This window comes from Delphinapterus leucas, chromosome 6, assembly GCF_059928025.1.
Source record: "Delphinapterus leucas isolate spDelLeu-1000000601 "Yukka" chromosome 6, BTC_Dleu_Yukka2, whole genome shotgun sequence".
Classification (NCBI taxonomy): domain Eukaryota; kingdom Metazoa; phylum Chordata; class Mammalia; order Artiodactyla; family Monodontidae; genus Delphinapterus; species Delphinapterus leucas.
In genome coordinates, this window is record NC_143134.1 from 66,711,785 (window position 1) to 66,733,493 (window position 21,709).

At 37.0% G+C, this 21,709-nt stretch overlaps 1 protein-coding gene across 1 annotated transcript in view; it reads left to right on the forward strand.

Annotated features, from left to right (window-relative positions):
- Positions 1–21,709, forward strand: part of LOC111174669 (protein tyrosine phosphatase receptor type D) — an 83,055-nt gene that overhangs the window by 14,033 nt on the left and 47,313 nt on the right. The window contains exons 4-10 of the mRNA XM_089912629.1: positions 1,758–1,902; positions 5,325–5,630; positions 6,575–6,768; positions 13,243–13,360; positions 19,157–19,744; positions 20,178–20,278; positions 21,160–21,419. Of these exons, the coding sequence (XP_089768755.1) occupies positions 1,758–1,902; positions 5,325–5,630; positions 6,575–6,768; positions 13,243–13,360; positions 19,157–19,744; positions 20,178–20,278; positions 21,160–21,419 (1,712 nt within the window). The remainder of the gene's footprint in view (positions 1–1,757; positions 1,903–5,324; positions 5,631–6,574; positions 6,769–13,242; positions 13,361–19,156; positions 19,745–20,177; positions 20,279–21,159; positions 21,420–21,709) is intronic.

Genomic DNA, 21,709 nt, shown 5'->3' on the forward strand with positions numbered 1-21,709 from the left:
AAACAGCCCCTAAGTTCTAAAAAAAGAATACCTTTCTTAAACACTCACATACTAAATGAATTGTTACCAATTAACTTGTGGCTCATCATTTTGAATGCTATAATACATTAATATGCTACTGTAAACTTCTATTTTATTACATCTCTTTGAAGTGAGCAGAATCTCCAAAGACCAGGCTGTAAAAGCAATGCTTTTAGATTTAGCTAACAAAGCTGATACAAATTAATCACTCAAAAAGTTCTAGAACTGAAGTGCTGATATAACGTAAAGTACTCGTGTTACAGCTGTTGGTGTTTGTAATAAGACATAAATTAGCATTAAATTATTTTAAATACTTACCATTACCCAACTAAAAAACAAATAAAATAAAAACAGTTAAAGAAACACTATGGATACTTGACTATTGGCATACCCACTCTGCTTTACAGTTGTTTATTTAGGAAATTCCTTTTTTTCTTGTTATTTGGTAAATCTAAAATTTCTGACAATTTTGTATTTGCAACAGAACACCCTAGGGGTGTTTTCTCTAGTTTTATATCTGAATTGCCCTTGACTGACTTCTCTTTGTGTGAACAGCAAATGCTATTCAATAAAAAGCCTTATAAGATTATTGATGCCATTACTAGACTACATAATAGCATGCATTTTAAGGTTTACTACAGGCTCATGTTAAATCTGAGATTGACTACCCATAGATAGCTATATCTTTGCTAAAATGCAAAGGCAGATTTCAAGCATAAAAATAAGTTACCACATTCAAGTAAAAAAAACTTATTTCAAAAGCCCTTTGTGATGTTAACAGTTATAGAAGAGTTTGTGATTTCTTTTTTCTAGCTGTAGGTTCTATATTCACAAAGAAAGGAAGTGTTAAAATTAATTTGAAATCAACCTAGGGTAACAGTATAGTTTCATATACATTATCCATCTTTCTTCAGTAACTGACATCTGATTTTTATTCCCTCAGGCCTTGGCAATTCCAGATCTCTTTCATAACAACCTCACGTGAACTGTATGCCGGTTTCCATTGTTACTTCCGGCCATATTTTCTTTGCCCCTATTTACGTTGCAGATGGTCACGGGAGATGACCTAGACATCTCTTCAAATGGAATGTTAGGCATAAGCCATTGTCAGGGGCGGGGTTCAGTTTCCATTGTGGGCAGTGTCATCGCAACACACATGACTTAAAGGTTGAATGCATTCATGGGTGGTGGGCCTCTCACTCCCTCTTATCTGATGCATTTGGAAAACTGTGTCATCGTTAGATAGACCCCTGACTTCCTTTTTTCCAGTTGTCTTATTTGTTGTAGAAACTTGCCTTTTAAACTGGTATCTTCAATATGTACTTCCCCTAGTAGAGTCCTTGATACTCTCACTGTTGATTCTGTTTGTGATATTTTGATGACATTATAACCCTGATTATTATTATTATAACCCTGATTACAGAAATCTGATGTTCTGGGCAATGTGATAAAAATATATGCACCGGGCTTCCTTGGTGGCGCAGTGGTTGAGAGTCTACCTGCCGATGCAGGGGACGCGGATTCGTGCCCCGGTCCGGGAGGATCCCACATGCTGCAGAGCGGCTGGGTCCGTGAGCCATGGCCTGCGCGTCCGGAGCCTGTGCTCCTGCAACGGGAGAGGCCGTGGCAGCGGGAGGCTCGCATACCGCAAAAAAAACAAAATATATATATATATATATGTATATATGCACAAATCTTAACGAAGATGACCAAGGTCCCTTGTTACTTATCCACAGCAACGGATTACCATTGAGCCAGGGACATCTTATAGACTGCAAGGGCTGAGACCAAACAGCTTGTACTACTTCCGTCTGGCTGCACGCTCTCCCCAAGGCCTGGGTGCTTCCACAGCTGAAATATCAGCCAGAACCATGCAGTCAAGTAGGTGTCTCTCTTTGCTTTACTTTCTGCCCTTTTCTTCACTAGGAGGCGTTGCCAGCTTTTATCCCCACCAACAACAAACCTGCTAATTAATATTTAATAGTTGGTAGTCTCTATACTAGCAAGTGTCCAATTTGGGGGATTAGAGCGCCATGACCTTGGTTTTCAGACTGGGTCCAAATGACAGATCCCATTCTCCCACTTCCAAAATCGAAAGACATTCAGAGAAGTTAGGAAACCTACTTGAGAAAAATGGGTAAAGGCGTTGGATCAGGCCCCATTTAATGAATTATAAAGCTGTAAAGCAAAATTCAGATTGAGAACACTGCAAAATAATCAGAGGAGGGCTTAGCAAACTAAAGAGACAGCAAAAGAGCAAACTTTTATCTTTTTTAAGCACACAGGTTTTAACTTTGCTGATGACCAAGTCTTCACGTCACGTACTTTTTCCTAGTTTGTTGTTAACTTTGCACGTAGTTCATGTGGAAATTTGGAACATTCACAGAAAATCTGTATTTGTACAAATTTAGGAACAATGGAATAATCACAAGTATATTTGCAATCCTAAATTGTATTTTGTTTCCTCAGGTTCAGATTCTTTTTGGGACTGTTACTCTAAAGCATAGTTGTGTTTATCACAATGGAGTTCATTGTGTCTAGGGACGATTGTTTTGCATAAAGTATTATATGGCAGGTTGTTTTTGATGGAAAGTTTGGTGGCTTATAATACTATTGTTTGCTCTTTATTAATAAGTTTCTATAATTAGTCTATTAACCATTTACCTTAAATTGAACAGTTTTATGGACTTATTTCCTTAGATTTTAAAAATATTTTACATTTTATATGTGATTTTTAAAATTTTTATGTCATTTTATCTAGTGACATAGATATGTATAAAATGAATACATTGAATTTTATAAAGAGAATGCTCTATTGACCTGATTTTTAGACCTATCAGCAAACATGAAATTTACATTTTTTTAGAAGATGAATTTCCTTTTATATAAGCAAGTCTTCCATCATTTCATTTTCTATAGATACTTGAAATCTTTCAGGGATTTTGATGATAAAATTCATATTTTTCCTCAACACATGATTATTCATATGAAAAGCATTAGGATTCTGTTGCTTAGTCCCTTACTGATGATAGCTTATTCCCATAAAATTTCCTTTTTAAAAACTGAAGCATGTAAATCAATGCAGTATTGTATGTCTCCTTTGAATTCCAGGCAGGCTAATAAGTAATATTGCAGAAGATAATTCTTAAAATCAGACACTTAATTTAAAGAAATGTGACACGCCTTAATATTATATTTTGCATGGTTTACAAACTTGACTGTTTTGCATACGCACACATATATATTCATACTTACATACAAAGAGACAGAATGAACTTTTTATAGACACATCAAAAGCTTATCCACTCTTTATTTTATTAAGGTTTCAAGTGGTGCTACATATACTTTCACAGAATAGGAGGTCTGAAGGTAGGAATGTATTGACAACCAAATCAGTTTTTTAATAAGGTTTACAAATGAGTCTTTGCTGTTACATGAACAACTCAATTTATTATGAATGATAATGCATATAAAATAGTTTCATAATTTGAAATATAAGAATCTTTGGTCAGAATCCATAAAAATGATGTTCTTGTGATTTTGCAAACCTTTTACCAAATATATAAGGCTGTTTTACGGGGATTTCCTTTTTGTCTGTACAAGGATCTTTTCATTTTGATTGCCTGTAATGAAGAACACAAGACATGTAAATTAAGAAAGACTGTTGGGGCTTCCCTGGTGGCGCAGTGGTTGAGAGTCCACCTGCCGATGCAGGGGACACGGGTTCCTGCCCCGGTGCGGGAAGATCCCGCATGCCGCGGAGCGGCTGGGCCCGTGAGCCATGGCCGCTGAGCCTGCGCGTCCGGAGCCTGTGCTCTGCAGCGGGAGAGGCCACAACAGTGAGAGGCCCGCGTACCACAAAAAAAAAAAAAAAAGAAAGAAAGACTGATGATCGCCTAAATAATCAGATACACCTGACACTACATAATATTAAGGCTCACAAAGTGTAAAGAAATACCCAAACTACATGTTCAAATACAAAAAATTAGAAATGATTTACTCATTCTACCATATATATTGCCTTATATCAAAAATATATATATGCAAACATATATCATCCCAATTCTTTGTTCTTCTTTAGGAATATATATTATTAACTTTAAAAATAATTTATGATAACAGTCACATTGCTCTTTATTGCTTTTTGTTTTTTCAAATAATGATATGTTTGATTTATTTGATGGAAAATAATTGCTCAGAAGGTGACTAGTTTATTTTAGAATGGGCAGGAAGAAAGTTTATCTTTTAACTCATGTAAATCCTACTTTATATGAATAATTATGTACAAAATGAAAGGAGCTATGTACAAAATGAAAGATAAGTCATGTCTTTTCCAGATGGTTCTCAGGATTTTTTTTAAACAGTTCTTTTTAATGGCTATGTTATTGACATTTTGTAAGGGATAGATGATTTTTATTGATTTTACCAAAATTTGCTGGTGGGATCTAATTCTTCACTAGCAATGGTGTCTCAAGAAGAGTTATAATTTTAAAAAAGCTGGAAGCTGACATAGGGTAAGTACAAGTTACAGTCAGAATCAACCAGCCTGACATTACCCTCGGGTAGGTAAATCCTGGACTATTCATTTTCATCCTTTATTGTTCTGCATGCTCACTGTATATGGGCTATGATCAATGTTAGGTTAACACTTGTTGTTAAAACTGGTCAGAAGACTCCGTTTTTCACATAGTCAGAGGGAACCCTTTTGTGTTTGTTGGGCTTTTATTTATCTCCCTTTTTAAAAAATTGGAATTGGTGGAAGGGCATCCAACAGTTTTTGCCACTTTTCACAGTTAAGAACCTTTTCACAAATGAATACTATGTAGGAATTGCCCTCATTTTAGAATGCAGTAGTGAAAGCTTGAAATGGCATCTCTTAAACATCCTCAGACTCTCATGTAATAAATCTTGTACTGTTTGCAGCTTTTTTGAAGCTCGATAGTCTGTATAATAGGGCTGGGGAATACTGAGGGATTGTTTTAGAAGAAGAATTTAAATTGCAGGTAGGTAATTTTATTTGAGGCTCTGTTATCTTAAGGTTTCATTTTCATATATTCCCCCCACCCATTATTTAACAATTATTTTTGGTCATTTATTCATTTTTTGGTTTATTCATATTACTAAGCCAAGGTACATAAATTTATCTTTAAAATTTTACTTTAAGTTTCAAAGCCTTATTTTTGTTTTGTTGCCCTATGGTTCATTTATTTATTTTTGCCTTTTCTTTTGTTTTATCATTTTTTTTTTTCCAACCACTCCTGTCCTTTCACTCAAACCCTCCTTTAACTCACTACCAAAATAAGAGCCGTCAGCTCCTCCTCAAGACATTAGTTGCACCAGCCCAAGTTCCACTAGTATTTTGGTAAGTTGGCAACCTCCACCAGTGGAAAAACAGAATGGCGTTATTACTGAATACTCCATCAAGTATACCGCAGTGGATGGAGAAGATGACAAACCTCATGAGATTTTGGGAATTCCTTCGGACACTACCAAATACCTTTTGGAACAGCTGGAAAAATGGACTGAGTACCGGATCACTGTGACAGCCCACACAGATGTTGGCCCTGGCCCCGAGAGCTTGTCCGTGTTGATTCGAACCGATGAAGATGGTACGTTGCCTCTGCTACGTCAGTTTGCACCCTTCTGCCACAGTCTTGGTCTGCTGTCTTTTGATAGGCTAACAGTAATGCATTTTTCTCTGCTCATCTTTTTTACCCAGCAACGCTGTAACTTCAGTGGTTTTTGCCGGAGACCTATCTTTGCTACAGCCTGGGCATTTTTTTTTTTTTTTAACTTTTTAAATCTCAACACTGTAATTTGCTTCCTTTTAAAAGAACAGTTTGCTCCTATGACCTTGCAATCCAGGCCCTTCTGTGTACCTCCATCTAAAGTCTTCTGCATATTTCTTGGTTTTTATAGTCACTTCTTTTACATTTTGAAGTTAACTTTTCAAAAGTGCCTTCTTATCTTCTTGTTGCCTTTTTGTCTTGCACATTTCAGAGACACTGATGCTCGACATTCAATTTTTGGCATCTGTTGTATGGAATACCTTTGATATGAGAAAAAAAAAAAGAAGAAAATCCATATAATCAAGAATGTTTTTTATTCGGCTAAAAAGAAACCTTGAAAACACACACACACACACACACACACACACACACAGCAATCAACAACCAGTTTTTGTTATTATTTCAATGCTATACTTCTTTGTGCTTTAATGCTTTGAACCTCAAAGCATCTTCCTTGGCTTTTGTACATTTTTTACATGTTTTTCTATTTCTCTGATACTCTTTTTTTCTTCCATTTTTTTTTTTTTTTTTTTTTTTGGCATCGGTCATGTTTTTTGATCTTTTCTTAAAAGGTAGAGCAGATTGGTTGAGCATTTTCCTTGGTTGAAAATGTTTGTATTCCACAAAGGAAACATAGTGGGTCTGCCTTTTTTTTTTTTTTCTTCTTTTTTTCTTTTTTTTTTTTTGAACCTAAGTAAAGAAAATGCTCTGACTGGGTGGGACAAGTGCCTATAATTTTCTTTTATCCAATGATGTTGTTCCAGTTCCTAGTGGTCCTCCTCGCAAAGTCGAGGTAGAGGCTGTCAACTCAACATCTGTTAAAGTCTCATGGCGCTCACCTGTGCCCAATAAACAGCATGGCCAGATAAGAGGATACCAGGTGCATTATGTGAGGATGGAAAATGGTGAACCCAAGGGCCAGCCCATGCTGAAGGATGTCATGCTGGCTGATGCACAGGTAGGCCTCTGAAACTGCATATGTATATTTTTATAGGATACATTTATTTTAATCTGCACCTTAACATGGACCCCATTTTAATTTTTTTGGCATGTTAAAATTCCTATACAAAATTCTAGCTTTTTAAAAAATTGAATTACAGTTGATTTACAGTGTTGTGTTAATTTCTACTGTACAGTGAAGTCATTCAGCAATACATATATATACACTCACTTTTTATGTTCTTTTCAGCTATGGCTTATGACAGGGTATTGAATATAGTTCTCTGTGCTATACAGTAGGACCTTGTTGTTTATCCATTCTCTGTATAATGGTTTGCATCTGCTAATCCCTAACTCCCACTCTATCCTTCCCCCACTGCACCTCCCCCTTGGCAACTACAAGTGTGTTCTCTATGTCTGTAGTCTGTTTCGTAGATAAGTTCACAAAATTTTAGCTTTCAAAACACATGATCCGTATTTACCTCAATCAGAGTTGACTTCAAGTGAGAAAGTGAATTGAAATGACACATCTGATTAAAAACATGTAACTGTTTTCTTAAAATACAGATGTACGGCTCTACAGCTATATCTGAGTTTGCCTTTCTGACTTCAAAAAAATTGGTTGACTTAATTAAATCAAAGGGAAGAATTTCAAACAGCAATTTTACTGATAAATCTACTTTCTGCTGTGCTAAAAGTATTTGGAACTAAGCTGATCTAATTTCTAAATGTATGATTTCTGCCACTGAAGAATAGACATTGTTATTCAGGGAAAGGTATCCAGATAGTATTTTATTTAGTATTTCTTTGCCAAATTACATATCTAATGAAAATAATTGTTTCATTTCCCAGAAAATGAAGATAATGACAGTGATAAAAATTAGAGTTTCTCAGGGTGTTGATGAGATCCCCTATGCTGAGCCAAATTAAGAAATCTATTAAGAGTAGTTGAGAATGTGAGAAATTCTACCAACCCTAAGGCAGTGGTTTACAACCATGTAGTCACGATTTGGTTTTGTAATATGTTGTTTAAAACAGACATTTTTTTTTTCAGTTTTTAAAAATAAATTAGAAGTGATTCAAGGACAGCACCATAATAAATCTACCTATACATATTTTTCTGAAAGGGAGAGGAAGATTTCAGTTAAGAACTGCCCTACTGGAGATTATACATAACCCATGGACTAGCTTACCTATGCTTGTTCCAATAGCGATGATGTATTAGGAATAGGGGAGTGCTTTGCTTATCCAGCAAATTGGTAGCCGGGCATGGAAATGGATGGGATTAGTGAAAATTTGAAGCGAAAATTTGAAGCTATTTCAATTGAAAATTCCTTCCTTTGTGTGAAAGTGGGGAAGATTATGAACAAAGTTGAAAACTGCTGCGCCAGATTGCCAGATTTTGCCTTCTTTTCTCTGTGAAGATAACAGGGCTATAAAGGGCCCTGTTTTTTTACCCCAGTGTCTTTACTCCAAAGTCTTAATATAATCAACTCACAAAGGTACTTATGTTTGCTTCAGTTTCGAAACATTCTAACTAAAGGGGTCTGGCTTAGTGACTAATTTATCTTCCTCAAATCCAGTTGTATGGTTTTGGTTTAAAAGCCATTTCTATAAATTTAGTTGGAAATTCATAGTGTCCCTTAAGACTCTGGAAAAGGACCACTGACTTGCTTTTTTGTAAATATTTATTTTGCACTGCCCATAAAATAGAAAGTTCTTATAGTATAAAATTAATAAGGCCCTAACTGCTTACGTTTTATTTGGTGCATCTGCAATTATGAGAAATAAAATGATACGACCGTCATGCTTTGATGTCCTTCTTCAGTTCATAGATAATCTTACATTATAGAACTGTAGTTCTGTTGCTGTTGTCATTGGGAATATCGTAGTTAGTGAAATTATATGATACAAAATGGCTTAAATATCAACTCAATCTTTTTTTTTTTTTTCTCCTCTTCTACTTTGGCTTTTCTTTATTGTTTTGCTGACTTTCTTTGTGGTGTTGTTTTGGTTTTTGGTTTGTTTGGTTTTTGCTCATTTCATGTTCTCTTTAACTATTCATTGAATTTTTTTACATCTTACAGGACTTCACTGAGACTGTACATTTTCAATATTAATGAAAGATGTTAACCTAAATAGTGACTTGAATTGTGTAACCTAGATAGAAATCAGAATAAATGTCACAATGTAGTGTGCATCTGCTTTTTGCTATGCCTTATTGATTCATTCCAATGAACCATGCAATAAAAAAAATTAGCCAGTTTTAATGATAACAACATAGAACATATTTACTTTTAACTTCTCAATTAGGAATGAAGGTGGCAGCATAACACACATATACTCTTTGGAATTATATTGTACACACCTCTTCAGTTGCTTATTTCTTCAGTTTTTTTAATCTAAGGAGGGCACCATTGCCTTTATCAGGCTACAAATGTCTCTTCATTTCTTTTTATTTTGTTTCCCTCCTCCCCAACCTTCTTAATCTCAATCAGTGGGAATTTGATGATACTACTGAACATGTGAGTAATTTTTGGCTGCTTTTTCAAAAACAGATTATAAATGGTTGTTGTTTCTTATACCCATCTTTCATTTATTTGTACTGTGTCATCACAATTTGCTTGGATGCATGAACTAACAAATTATTTTTTAAATTACTTCCACTATGTGGTATACTTTTCATTTTGGTTTTTGTTTTGTGAAATTGCTGTGATGCTATTGATTGCATAAGAAATATCATGAGTTTGTGTTGTTTTGGTGGCTGCTACTAACTCTGCCTTGTGACACAGTTAGAGGAGGCATGCTTTAAGTGGAGGTATCACAGACGAGAGATGTTAAATAAGTTTGTTCTGGGCTGCTCATAAATCCTGCTCCAGAGTTACATATTCAGTGCATAACATGACCTAGATATGGCACTAATTAACTCTATCTAGAAATGGCAATTCTCTGTTGTACCCATACAAATTTGAGTGAAATTGCATGAGTCATGCCAAGAGGCAGAAAGTATCTTACTGAGTGAAGAATTTCTTTTTTTAATATTTTAGTGAATGGACTGTGCTTTTATTGAGAGTTTACTATGTGTAAGGTACTGTGGAGGACACAAGACGTGACACCTGCCTTCTAAGTGCTTACAGTCCAGGTGCCTAGGAAGGTTATAAAGTTCAAGAAAAGTTCCATAAAATACAACAAAAGCGATGACCTCAAGCAATGTATCATTAATTAATATTTGAATGGCAATATCAGTAAGAGCTGTGAGTTCAGAGACAGTGGACCAGGATGGTAGAAGTCCTGAAACTTATTTGAGAACTTAACTGATGAATAGGGATTGAAGAAGTAAAAGTGTCTGTCTGTGTATGTTGGTGAGTTGGAGGTAGGAATGTACTTTTAAAGGTCAGCGCAGCAGAAGCAGTCAGTCAAGAGTGTGATAATAGGTGACAGTGAGCTTGGCAGTTTGACAGGACTGAAGGATTCAAGTTAGTAAGTTATCAAGTTAGTAAGTTAACTAAATACTACTAAGAGATTAAATTTTAATATAATGTTAGAAAAACCTAAAGTGTCAAGCTAAAGAGCTGGTCTTTAACTCTTCAGTCCTGGAGAGATATAAAAAATTATTAAAAGGAGCAAAAAGATAATGGCTGGTGGGAGGTATTCTTTTGTTTAGTAAATTTTTTTTTTTGCCGAAACACAGGGCTCTTGTAGGGATCCTTGGTAAATATGATGGCCAAGCTATCACGCCTCATGAAATTGACAGTGTAGCAGTGTTTTATAAACTTCTTTGACGATGACCCATAGTAAGAAACGCATTATATGCCATGACCAGTTCATGCATATGTTTAAAATAAAGGTTTTACAAAACAATACCTTACCTTTAAATATATGCAAAATTTAATATTCAAGTATATTTCATTTGTTTAAAAAACACTGGTCTTGAATGGCTGAATTGATTTCATGACCTACTAAATGGGTCATTACCTAACGCTTAAAAATCAATAACTTAATGGATAGATTAGAGGGGGAAAAAAATACAGTAGACAGGGAAACAGAGTTCTTTTCCTAAGTCGTGAAGTAATAAAAAATTTTTAAAAAGTTGAGCATCAGAAATGAAAAAGGGACAGTTATGATCAATGTTTTAAAGGAAGAATGGACAAAAACATACTAACTAGCTAAGAGTTTGAAGAAGAAAAAGGGACCAAAGATCACTCGTAAGTTTTGAAGATGCTCCACCATTCATTAAAATATGGAAGTAAGAAGGGGAGTCTGCTTCCGGGAATGACGTTTAAGCTTTAGTTAAGTTGAAGTGGAGGTAACACTTGATAGTCAAGGGAAAACGTCCAGCAAATATTTACAATGTATTGGGCTGGCCAAAAAGTTCACTCAGGTTTTTCTGTAAAATCTTAACGGAAAAACCTGAACAGACATTTTGGCCAACCCAATACATGCCCTTGGAGCCCTGGGGGAAAGTCAGGGCTAGAGATGAATTTAGGATATAGGCAGAAAAAATTCTTTAAGTTTTAGAGATGGATCCAGTTTTTTTTTTTTAGGACTAGAGAGAAATGCAGCAGATGAGTGACTGTGACAGAACATCCGGGAATGCCAGCTTTTCACAAGCAGGGCCAGGAAGAAGTCAAGAAAGGGCAGATGGGCTAGGAGAACAAAAACAGAGTGAGGAGCTGTGGCCCTGATATCAGTCACACTACCCCAGACAGAGGGTGTGGAAACCACTGAGTAAACAAGTATGCCCACAGCTTAAAGAAAATGTAAACCAAGAGGTGATGTGATCCAGGCAGAGAGAGGTGTGTCCAGCTGAGATTAGACCATGGCAGAGGGCTCGAACCTTTTGAGTGGCACTACTTACATTATCCTATCACAACCTGTATGAGAGGAAGGACGTGTGTGGTTAACCCCAATTTTATGAATGAGAAATTTATAGAAGGCTCAGGGTACATAAATTGCTTGCCGCACGATTTGGTGATAGAACCAGGCCTCGCTTCTTTTTCCTCCTAGCCTGGCCTGCTTTCATCAGTAATTCTGTGATATCAGGGGGACCTTGGAAACAATAATGTTGGCATTCACCCATCATAATTTTGGGAATCGCCAGTGTACCATCATTTTAAATGCCGCTCTCCAGTGGTTCACTTGTTTTTTATATTCTCTGTAATGTTAGTGAAACCATTCCTGAAAATAAAATCTCTCTCCCAGATTTAGTCTATTCATCTCACAGCGTAGTATTTCCAGTGGCTCTTCAGGATAGTATCTGATATTCTTGAATTTCCACACTGGTGATATTCCTACACTTTCGAGAAAAGCATATTGTCGAAAGCTGTCATCCCTGGGATCAGAGTCAACCAGTGAGTTCTATGGTGACCATTACAGCCTTGCACAGAAAAATCCCACTGTTTTTCACACAATCTAATCCATTCACTAAACTCTCACTTGCGTTGTCTTTAGATGCTAAAGACAATGACGTTGTATATTTTCTTAAATTTATCTGTATTCAATTTGAAAACATAGCTGTGCTAAAAATCTGAAAGGTTTTTTTTTTTTTTTTTGCTGTGCGTGCACTCTATCTAAAGAGTCATGTAACTTCCAATGTAGAAGAACAGTTCTGTGATTATCTTCTCTTGTAGCCACCACAGCTTTGGGTCCTTACTAAGAGAAAACTAAGAGTTTTGATAAATAGTTTGTGATATTCAACATTTTCTACATTGTCGGAATTAACTGAACACATATTCGCGATGTAGTAGAACAAGTCCTGTTAATGTGGTTTTATGGCCGGGCCTCCAAATCATTAGAAAATTCTCCTTAGTTTATAATGATTTTAGTCCATAGCCTGTAGAACTAACCAATAATATACTCTTTGAGTCCTAAGAAACTTCTCTGGCTCTCTGGCTCTCCAGGGCCAACAGGTCAGCCGTTTGGTAAAATATTTACATGGTGATAATACATACTGTTGGGCATCAGCCCCGTCAACAGTCTGCGGGCCAGGCTACAGTGCAGGCACATGGAGAGCAGCTGGCATATCATGGCAGCTAGAGTATGGATTGCTCACTACAAGCCACACGTTGTTTTAAGTGTTTACCCAGTATAGCTCATTTCATCTTTTAGTAGCCCTAGGTGGCCCTAACATTCCAACTTTCACATGGGAAACTGAGGCACCGACGGGTTAAACTCACTTGCCCTGAATCACCAAACTAGTAAATAAGGAAAGCCATGTTTCAATTCAAGAATTCAGGAGGTCTGACTCCAGGTTTTGCGGTTTTGACTACTACCCCTTAGAGCTGCCTCTTAGGATGGCTGAAGACCCCACTTCAGTGTCGGCATGAAGACAGATCATCCATAGCGTGAGCTCTAGGCATGAAACTTCCAGTGCTTGGCATGGCTGCAGGGAATGTTTACGCATGCGCAGAAGGAAGGTGGCTTCCTTGATTGTTCCCCCAGGGCGTTTGCAGTGTACGTTCTGAATCAATGTTACTCTCTTGTGTCATTTCAGGACATGATTATTTCTGGGCTACAGCCTGAAACTTCCTACTCCCTGACTGTCACAGCCTACACCACCAAAGGAGATGGAGCTCGCAGCAAACCCAAACTGGTGTCCACCACTGGGGCAGGTAACTGCATCTGTGCATATGTGTATCTTGAATATGTTCCCGACAACAATAAGGGTAATTTTCCAAATGGTACAGGTGGTTTTGGTCAGAGGGAAAAATGTACAATGGTCAACTTTAGTGATTTTTGATACATAGTTCAGAGGGTAAAAATAACTGAATAACCATGCTTTACCCAGATTATTCAATCACTCATTCAGCAAATATTATTTGAGCACCTACTATGTATCGGGCACTATTTCCAGTACTTTGATAGAACAATCAACAAAACAAAAAGACTGACCTCCTGAAATTTATTTTCTGACTAACATAATTAACTAGTGAATAAATGAGTTTTATAATAATAAAATGCCAGGAAGTGATAAATTATCAAAATAAAGGTGTGTGGGCATTAAGGATGGGGCAGTCCCTAAGGACTGTTTTAGAAAGAGTGATGGGAGATCTCTTTGGGGCAGGATATTTGAGCTGAGACTTGAAAGACATGAAGGAGCAAGTCCCACGAGGGTCTGGAAGGCAGAGCATCTAGGGAGGGAAATCACGTGACAGCTTCACCCCACCCCACCCCCAGCAGCAAACCTTGTTAGAAGAGCTGCCGTCTTGAACTGGGTTGATGACTTAAAGGTGTTTTTTTTGTCATTTTCTCCTCCTCACCCCTTGCTGTGGGGATTCTAAAGAGGACAAATTGCACCAAAGATGGAAAACAGAAAAGAGAATGAAGAAAAGCAAAAAGACTAATACCAGATTGCTCCTTTCTGAAGAAAAAGCTTCTTAATGCTGTTTAGTCTCACTTTGGTTGGCCACATTAGGAAAACAGCATGTTGGAAGACCTGACATTGTAAAACCAATAAATTAAGAGATAATTACAGAAGGAATCTTCTTCAGTCCCTTTATGTAGAAATCTCCTGTGGAACATTTAAGCTATGATTTGATTTATTCCTCCTGAATCACTTCTTGCACAACTTTTTAGGAACACACCTCGATGTAAAGGCATAAAGCAAGGAACAGCTGTGAGGTTGAGGACCCTCCTGGGTGCTGTGCTCATGGCCAAATTTGTCTAAATGTCATAAGATTTGCCTCGCTTATATCCCGCCACCTGGAATTGCCTCAAGCAGCAGGATTACAGATGGCAAAACTCCTTCAAGGCAAAATCTTCTGGGCCTTTTTTTAAAAAATACCATTGTATCAAGTTTATTCAGTACCCTGCATAGGAGATACGGTGCATGTTCAGTGGGGACATGCTGACTGTCTAGCTATGGAATCAGCCTCTATTGGAATGTAGACAACCGAGGATAAACCCCTGAAATTGAACCCCAAAATGAAGAAAATACATTTCCTTCACCCATATTTATAACTGTGTCTTAATAAGCCTGAAATGTCTTACATGAAGCATCAAACTCCTGTTGCCCATAAGATGGGGAGGTCCTATAATGAGGACAAAAAAGTAGAGGATTTATCACCAAGGGATGCGAATCCTAGAACAAGGAATGATATTGCCTATTTTAATGTCACTAAGATTAGCTCATCACTTTTTAGTCACCATACAGAACATTATTTAGAATTGTGGATCTTATATACAGAATTATTTTGCAATACACAATTTTGCATTCACAATTTCAGATCTTTCTTAATCAATGGAGACTTGGGTATTGAGGAAATGCTTATAATTTAGATGTCTGCACATTTATTTTCTTGAGACCTCCCTACTGATCCTGGGTGGGAGATAGGAGAATCCAGATGTATAATCCTTCTAAGAGAAAAGCTCTAGTTTCCTTTGCTGCCAACCTATAGTAAAAAACCATTCTAAAGTCATTATTGAACAGATTAATTTGCTTTGTTTTATATAGTATTACAAAAATCCCTTGTATTTATATAACTATGAAGAATTACTGAGTTTATCTCACAGATGTGAGCTCCTAATAACCCCAATTATAAGGGCATTTAGTTATAGCTTCCATGGAGAATTCAGGAATTCTCGTGAAATTTTATTTTAATAGTAAAATTCCTGGTTTTAGGATATGTTTCTGTATAATACATTGTTTCTAGAATCTGTGAACAATCATATCTTTGAAATAAAAACACAGGCCATAACTTAAGCAATCCATGTAGGATTCATGTAACCTGAGGGATGCTTTTGAATAAAATGTTGGCTTTTATGTTTCAATGATTATGACATTTTTGTAGTTTCTTTGTTAATACTCCCATTGCTCTGTATCATGATAATTGGTCTACTGCCTGAAATCTTGTGGTTTTAGGCATATTCTTTGGTTTGAAATTTTCTCTATATTTTTACATGAATTTCACTACTGTACTGAGGAGCTATGTTTAAGGATGAGAGAAAAGATGACAATGACAGAGAGAATTTGGAAGTAATAGGCTTAGGTTCAGTCATTTATGATGGTTGCTGCTTAGGTGCTAAGTTAAATTGAAGCTAAGTTTAGAGCCATTGGGACTGAGTGCCTTGGTTGATCTCCAATGATTGCTCTTACTAAGAAGAAGTAAAGGGCAGCACATGTGTACCATTTCTGAAGTCATGAGAGATTTTTAAGAGGAAGAATACAGTAAGGAGATAAGAATAATCAAAAGGGAGAAGAGATTATATGTCATGACATAAGTTAGAGTTAGCTTATTTACTGTGCAGCTGGGCCTTCTTCCAATAAGTTCACTAACACAGTGCTAAAAGTGACCTCCAACTCCCAGAGTAAGTATTTAAGACTCTTTCCTTTTGCCAATCCTCTAGCTCCTAGGCTGGAGCAAGCAGACCCACTGACCCTGCCACTGCATGGCCTTTAAAAGTGGTCCACACAATATCCCTAAGGCATTAGAACCTTGGACCCAACTCCACATGCAGCACCATCTACTGGTCCTCTTCATTTCTCCACCTGGAGTATGCACTGATCAGAGGACAAGGACCCTGCATTATCCATCTTTTATTTTCCCACCCAAATGCCTACATGCCATTATATAAGTCCTTACATTAAAGTGAGTAGTTGGTAAATGTTTCATACATAGAATTTCTGGAAGCCAGAGATGGAGTGGGTTTCATTGCCAATACGTGCAGTTTTGGAGAATTCTTTTTAACCATTCATGCAGTGTTGTAGAACTCTCCTCATTCCTTTTCCCGTTTTTCTACTTGTTATTCCCTGGATGAAATACCACAACTGTCCATAAAACCCTTACCATAGCTTATTTAAACTGCATCTACTATTCACACGTTTGGGGAGATTTTAGGTGTTCCCTTCATGTGGCTAACCTCTCCTGAGGCAATGCTGGGAGTTCTTCCTCTAGCTGCCTCAGCTTTCATTTCTTTCTTGACTCCTTCACTAGTGCATCCAGGCCAATTGTCTCATAGTTTTCAGGCTCAGTGAAACTTCTGCCAGGGAAAGGAGTGACTGTCTTGGCAGTGGAGAGCAGACTGAGGTGCTTCTGGCACAGCAGTGGGAACCAGTAGATCAGAACTGACGCTCTTACTTCTAGAGCATTGCTTTGATTTCATGGTACCAAACCCACAGTGTTTATATCCCAGAATAAGAAAGGGCATGCCAGCATCAAAAACAAAAGGCATTAGTGCAACCTAGGCTTTGACTATCACAGAAGAATAGATGTACATTTTCATAAGGCCATGAGATCTTTTTTTCTTAGAATTTATGAGTTTGTTAAATTTCTCCAAATTTGTACCGTAGCAATATTATGAAGTGAAACACCAGATAATAAAAAATACTCATATATGGCTGACAAATATTATTACAATCCAACCTATATTCGTGGTTGCAGGAAATTTTAAATTGTTTTCTTTATCCTCCCTTTACATGCATCTTATAGAAACAAGGTGCACAGTGTATTTACTATGATGCAGTTCTTCATAACCAGAATTTTGAAAACTTTCGATAAACATTTTTAATAAAATATATTGTCCCTGGAAAATGTGGAGACCTAATTGTTATGTTTTTCCCCAAAAGTTTCAACCAGGTTTTGTTTATTGAAGGATGTATTTTCTGCTGAAAGGCCCATTTTTTTCTCAGCAGAGTCTCAAATGTTTAATTCTTGACGTAATTGATATTTTAATGGGCAAATCATGTAAATACTATACACACATAGAGAGAAATTAAGGATACTTGCCAATATCTATTTTAAATGAAAATAATTTTAAATATATTTAAAATAAAAATAAATGGAATAATTCAAGCACTCACCAACTTATGAACGGGTTTGTTCTGAGAGTTTCGTAGTTGGTTAGTAAGATATCGGATACACCTTTCCATGAGAAACAGTGAGTCTACAGTTTTTGGTTTGGGTTGGTTTGGTTTCTGGGTCAACCTTCAACACGTGTACATAATTACCATTAAAAACTTCAGGAACTATTTTCCCACACATGATGAACCCACTTACTATGAACGTATCCAACATGTGAAACAAAACTATTATATTACTTCATTGGTTAAGGATAGAAATATCACAAAGAATTTGTTCTTGGACAAAGCACACCACTTCTGGGGTCTGAAATATATAGTGAGCAGGTTAACCAAGTAATTTTTGAAGTTAATATTCTGTATATTATCTCAACATCTTTCTAGTTTGTTTTTAACTTATATCTACATACCTATGATACTATTTTTCATTGCCTGTGTATTTTTCATTGCCATTAGTGTAAGCTTTCCTCCCTTTTGACCATATTTTCTCCCCTTTCTATTAACTTATTTTTAGTTCTGGTAATACTCTTTTCCCATCCCTCATCTTTGGACTATTTCCAAAGAAACTCCTGGCTCTGTGTTGTTTACCACTGTCCTTGTCTGTGGATTCCGGGAATAATTACTATTTGTTAAAAAAAAAAAAAAAAATACGGTTGTAATAACACATTGAGTATATTAGACCTATTCACATATCTAACTTATTTAACTTGAAAAGAAATTATGTACTTAGCCCCTGACCACAAAAACCTTAATATTCTGATTATTAATAATTAGTATTATTAATGAAATGTAAAACACTGTTCTAAGACTTTTACATGCATTTCCTCATTTAATATTCATAACAACAATATGGTGTAGGTCTTAATATAATTCCTGTTTTACTAGATGCAAAACTTGATGAGAATGACTGGTGTGGATGGTATAAACAAAAAGTGCAAATTAGATCCACAGTAAGAGCAACATTATTTTACATTACCTTTTTTTTTTACCTTATAATCAACATACTAGTTAAGTTGTTTGGGCCATGGATTCAGACAGACCCGTGTTTGTCTCATAGCATCCTCACTTAGTACGCATCTAACTTTGCACAGTTTTCTATCTCTCTGTTTCATTTTTTTTATTATACAAAGTGAAGATAATAACTAAGCAGGGCACATAGGAGTGAAGGATGTAAATCACGTGAGATACTACGTGTAATGTTCTTAGTACAGTGTCTGGTACATTGCATGTACCCAGTAATTAAATATATTTTAATTATTATTCTTATTAGCTGTACCTAATTGGCTAATCCTTACTGAGCTTCATTTCTCTGCGGCATGAACCCTCTATGTGTTGGAAAGATTCGAAATGTGAAGATGTTTAAAAAAATCTCCTTAAATTGTCATTTCAATAATCATTCCTATTTTCTGTCCATTATCAAATTCTAATATCTCACCCTACCTTAAAAGAGTATGAGAAGGAGCGTGTTTCCACAAAGGTATATAGACCGAGCCTTGGCTTTTTTATAAGTAAAGGCATGGGAATGCCCATGGAGTGGCATTCCCGATCATCAGTGATTGAAATGCAAGCACCCATGTAGGGTGATCTTACCACTCCCTCCTGTGTGCTCCAGTTCCAGGGAAACCCCGGCTTGTGATTAACCACACTCAGATGAATACTGCTCTCGTTCAGTGGCACCCCCCTGTGGACACATTTGGACCCCTCCAGGGCTACCGTCTAAAATTTGGCCGGAAGGATATGGAGCCACTCACTACTCTTGAGTTCTCTGAAAAAGAAGATCACTTCACAGCGACAGACATCCACAAAGGAGCATCGTACATCTTCAGGCTCTCAGCCAGAAACAAAGTGGGCTTTGGGGAGGAGATGGTGAAGGAGATTTCTGTTCCAGAAGAAGTCCCAACTGGATTCCCTCAAAACCTCCACTCAGATGGCAGCACGTCAACCTCTGTCCAGATATCTTGGCAGCCACCTGTCCTGGCAGAGAGAAATGGCATTATCACCAAGTATACCCTTCTGTATAGGGATATCAATATCCCTCTTCTTCCAATGGAGCAGCTTATTGTTCCAGCTGACACCACTCTGACACTCAGTGGCTTAAAACCAGATACCACATATGATGTAAAAGTACGTGCTCACACGAGCAAAGGCCCTGGGCCATATAGTCCCAGTGTCCAGTTCAGGACACTGCCTGTGGATCAAGGTAGGATTTGTCTGCTTACGGCCTTTCTCCCTTAAAGGAATGTCGGTCTTTGGAAATCAGTATTTTGAAGCTATAAATAGCTGATCGGCCCATTCATATTAATAGGTTCAGCAAAAGCAAAAAGGTAAAGTATGTAAAACTTAATATGTTTTGGATGCCTTAGATTTCAGTTAGAGAATGCCAAGCAAGTCTGGCTGACAGCACCCCAATGTTCTCAGGTAAGGAAAACACAGTATAGTTGACTGAATGGGAGAGAAAGGAGAGATCTTTATGAGAATGAGGTATTAAAATGAATGCTCTTAACAGGTAGGCAAATCACACTTCTCTGTCCGATCAAAGTAGATGGCATCTAGCTTAAGCCCTCCGGTCCATGGAAAAGGACAAGTCATATGTTTTTAGGAGTAGTTTAAATACACTGTTTTTCCTTTTCCAGCAGTGTTTGCAAAAAATTTTCATGTCAAAGCAGTAATGAAGACTTCAGTGCTACTGTCTTGGGAGATTCCAGAGAATTATAATTCTGCCATGCCTTTCAAAGTAAGTTGTTTTCTAATGTGTAAGAAGATATCACTGGTAAAAGTGGAGGGGGCAGGTCACTTGGGTAAGTTACTTACAAAGCATACAGACTGCTTTGAGTCAGACACACATACTTGTTATTCTCTCTGTGGCTTTCACATAACAGACTGAGTCTGGCTCTTTGGCAGTGTGACCTTTCCCCTCTCAAGAGGAGGCAGGAGCTCAAACCTAGGGCCGGCATTCTTTGTGGGTCACCTAGCACTTCCAAGTTGAACTTTTTACATCTAAGCTAGTGCTTTTGTTTTTTCATCAGGAAATGAAATTTACATGGTTTCTACCTGTTTGTAATGCAGTATCCTGGGATTTAAGTAATTTGTTAATTGGCCTGAATTCTTTGAATATTTTAAACTTTAGTTTCCCATGGAGAGATATTGGCACATGTTAGCAAGAAGTACAAGTCTGTGAAAGAAAGAATAAAGAAACATTTTTGAAAGTAAAAATATATTTGGGAACAAGAATGGAAGTGTTTGGAAAAAAGTGGTGTGGATGATGCATTGAAACCTAGAGCATTTCTGCGAACATTCCCTTAAGATCACAGACAACTGACGGGCCACAGACGGGCCACATACTGTTAAGATATTGTACACGGGCCACATACTGTTAAGATATTGTACATTTCTTTGTGTATTTTTGATAGACTTAGAAACATTGTATCATTACACAATAAGAAACAACAGAAAATTGATGCCATCTCTAGAATTTATGAGCACTTACAGGCTTAGGAAATGCCCCAAATTAGAAATGGCCCATATGTATTTTCCATAAGCAAGTACCATATTAGTTAGAAAATATTCATTGCCTGACTGATAACCAAATCTCTTTGATTGGTTGTATCTCTCTAGATTCTTTACGATGATGGGAAAATGGTAGAAGAAGTGGATGGCCGAGCTACCCAGAAGTTAATTGTCAACCTGAAGCCTGAGAAGTCATATTCATTTGTGCTGACAAATCGTGGCAACAGTGCTGGGGGCCTGCAGCACAGGGTAACCGCAAAGACTGCACCAGATGTTCTACGTACCAAGCCTGCCTTCATTGGGAAGACCAACTTGGATGGCATGATTACCGTGCAACTGCCCGAAGTACCTGCAAATGAGAATATAAAGTAAGTTGATCGAAGGTTAGGGCTGAAGGATAGAAATGCATGTAAGCAAGAAAAAAAAAAGGTTAAATCTCAGGAATATGTGGTTATAAAAGACTATATTGCTGTATGTAGAGTGAGAGTCTTCTGCACAGGCTCACAGTTTTGTTATTCAAGTTCTGTTGCATTGTGTTCTAGAGTTCATTGTGACACAGATTCTCATCACTTTAACATTAATGAGAGTGTTTCTTTACGTTCCAGAAATGGTATAATTTAGGAGAGATAGACAAATAGAACATGAACCTTACCATAAA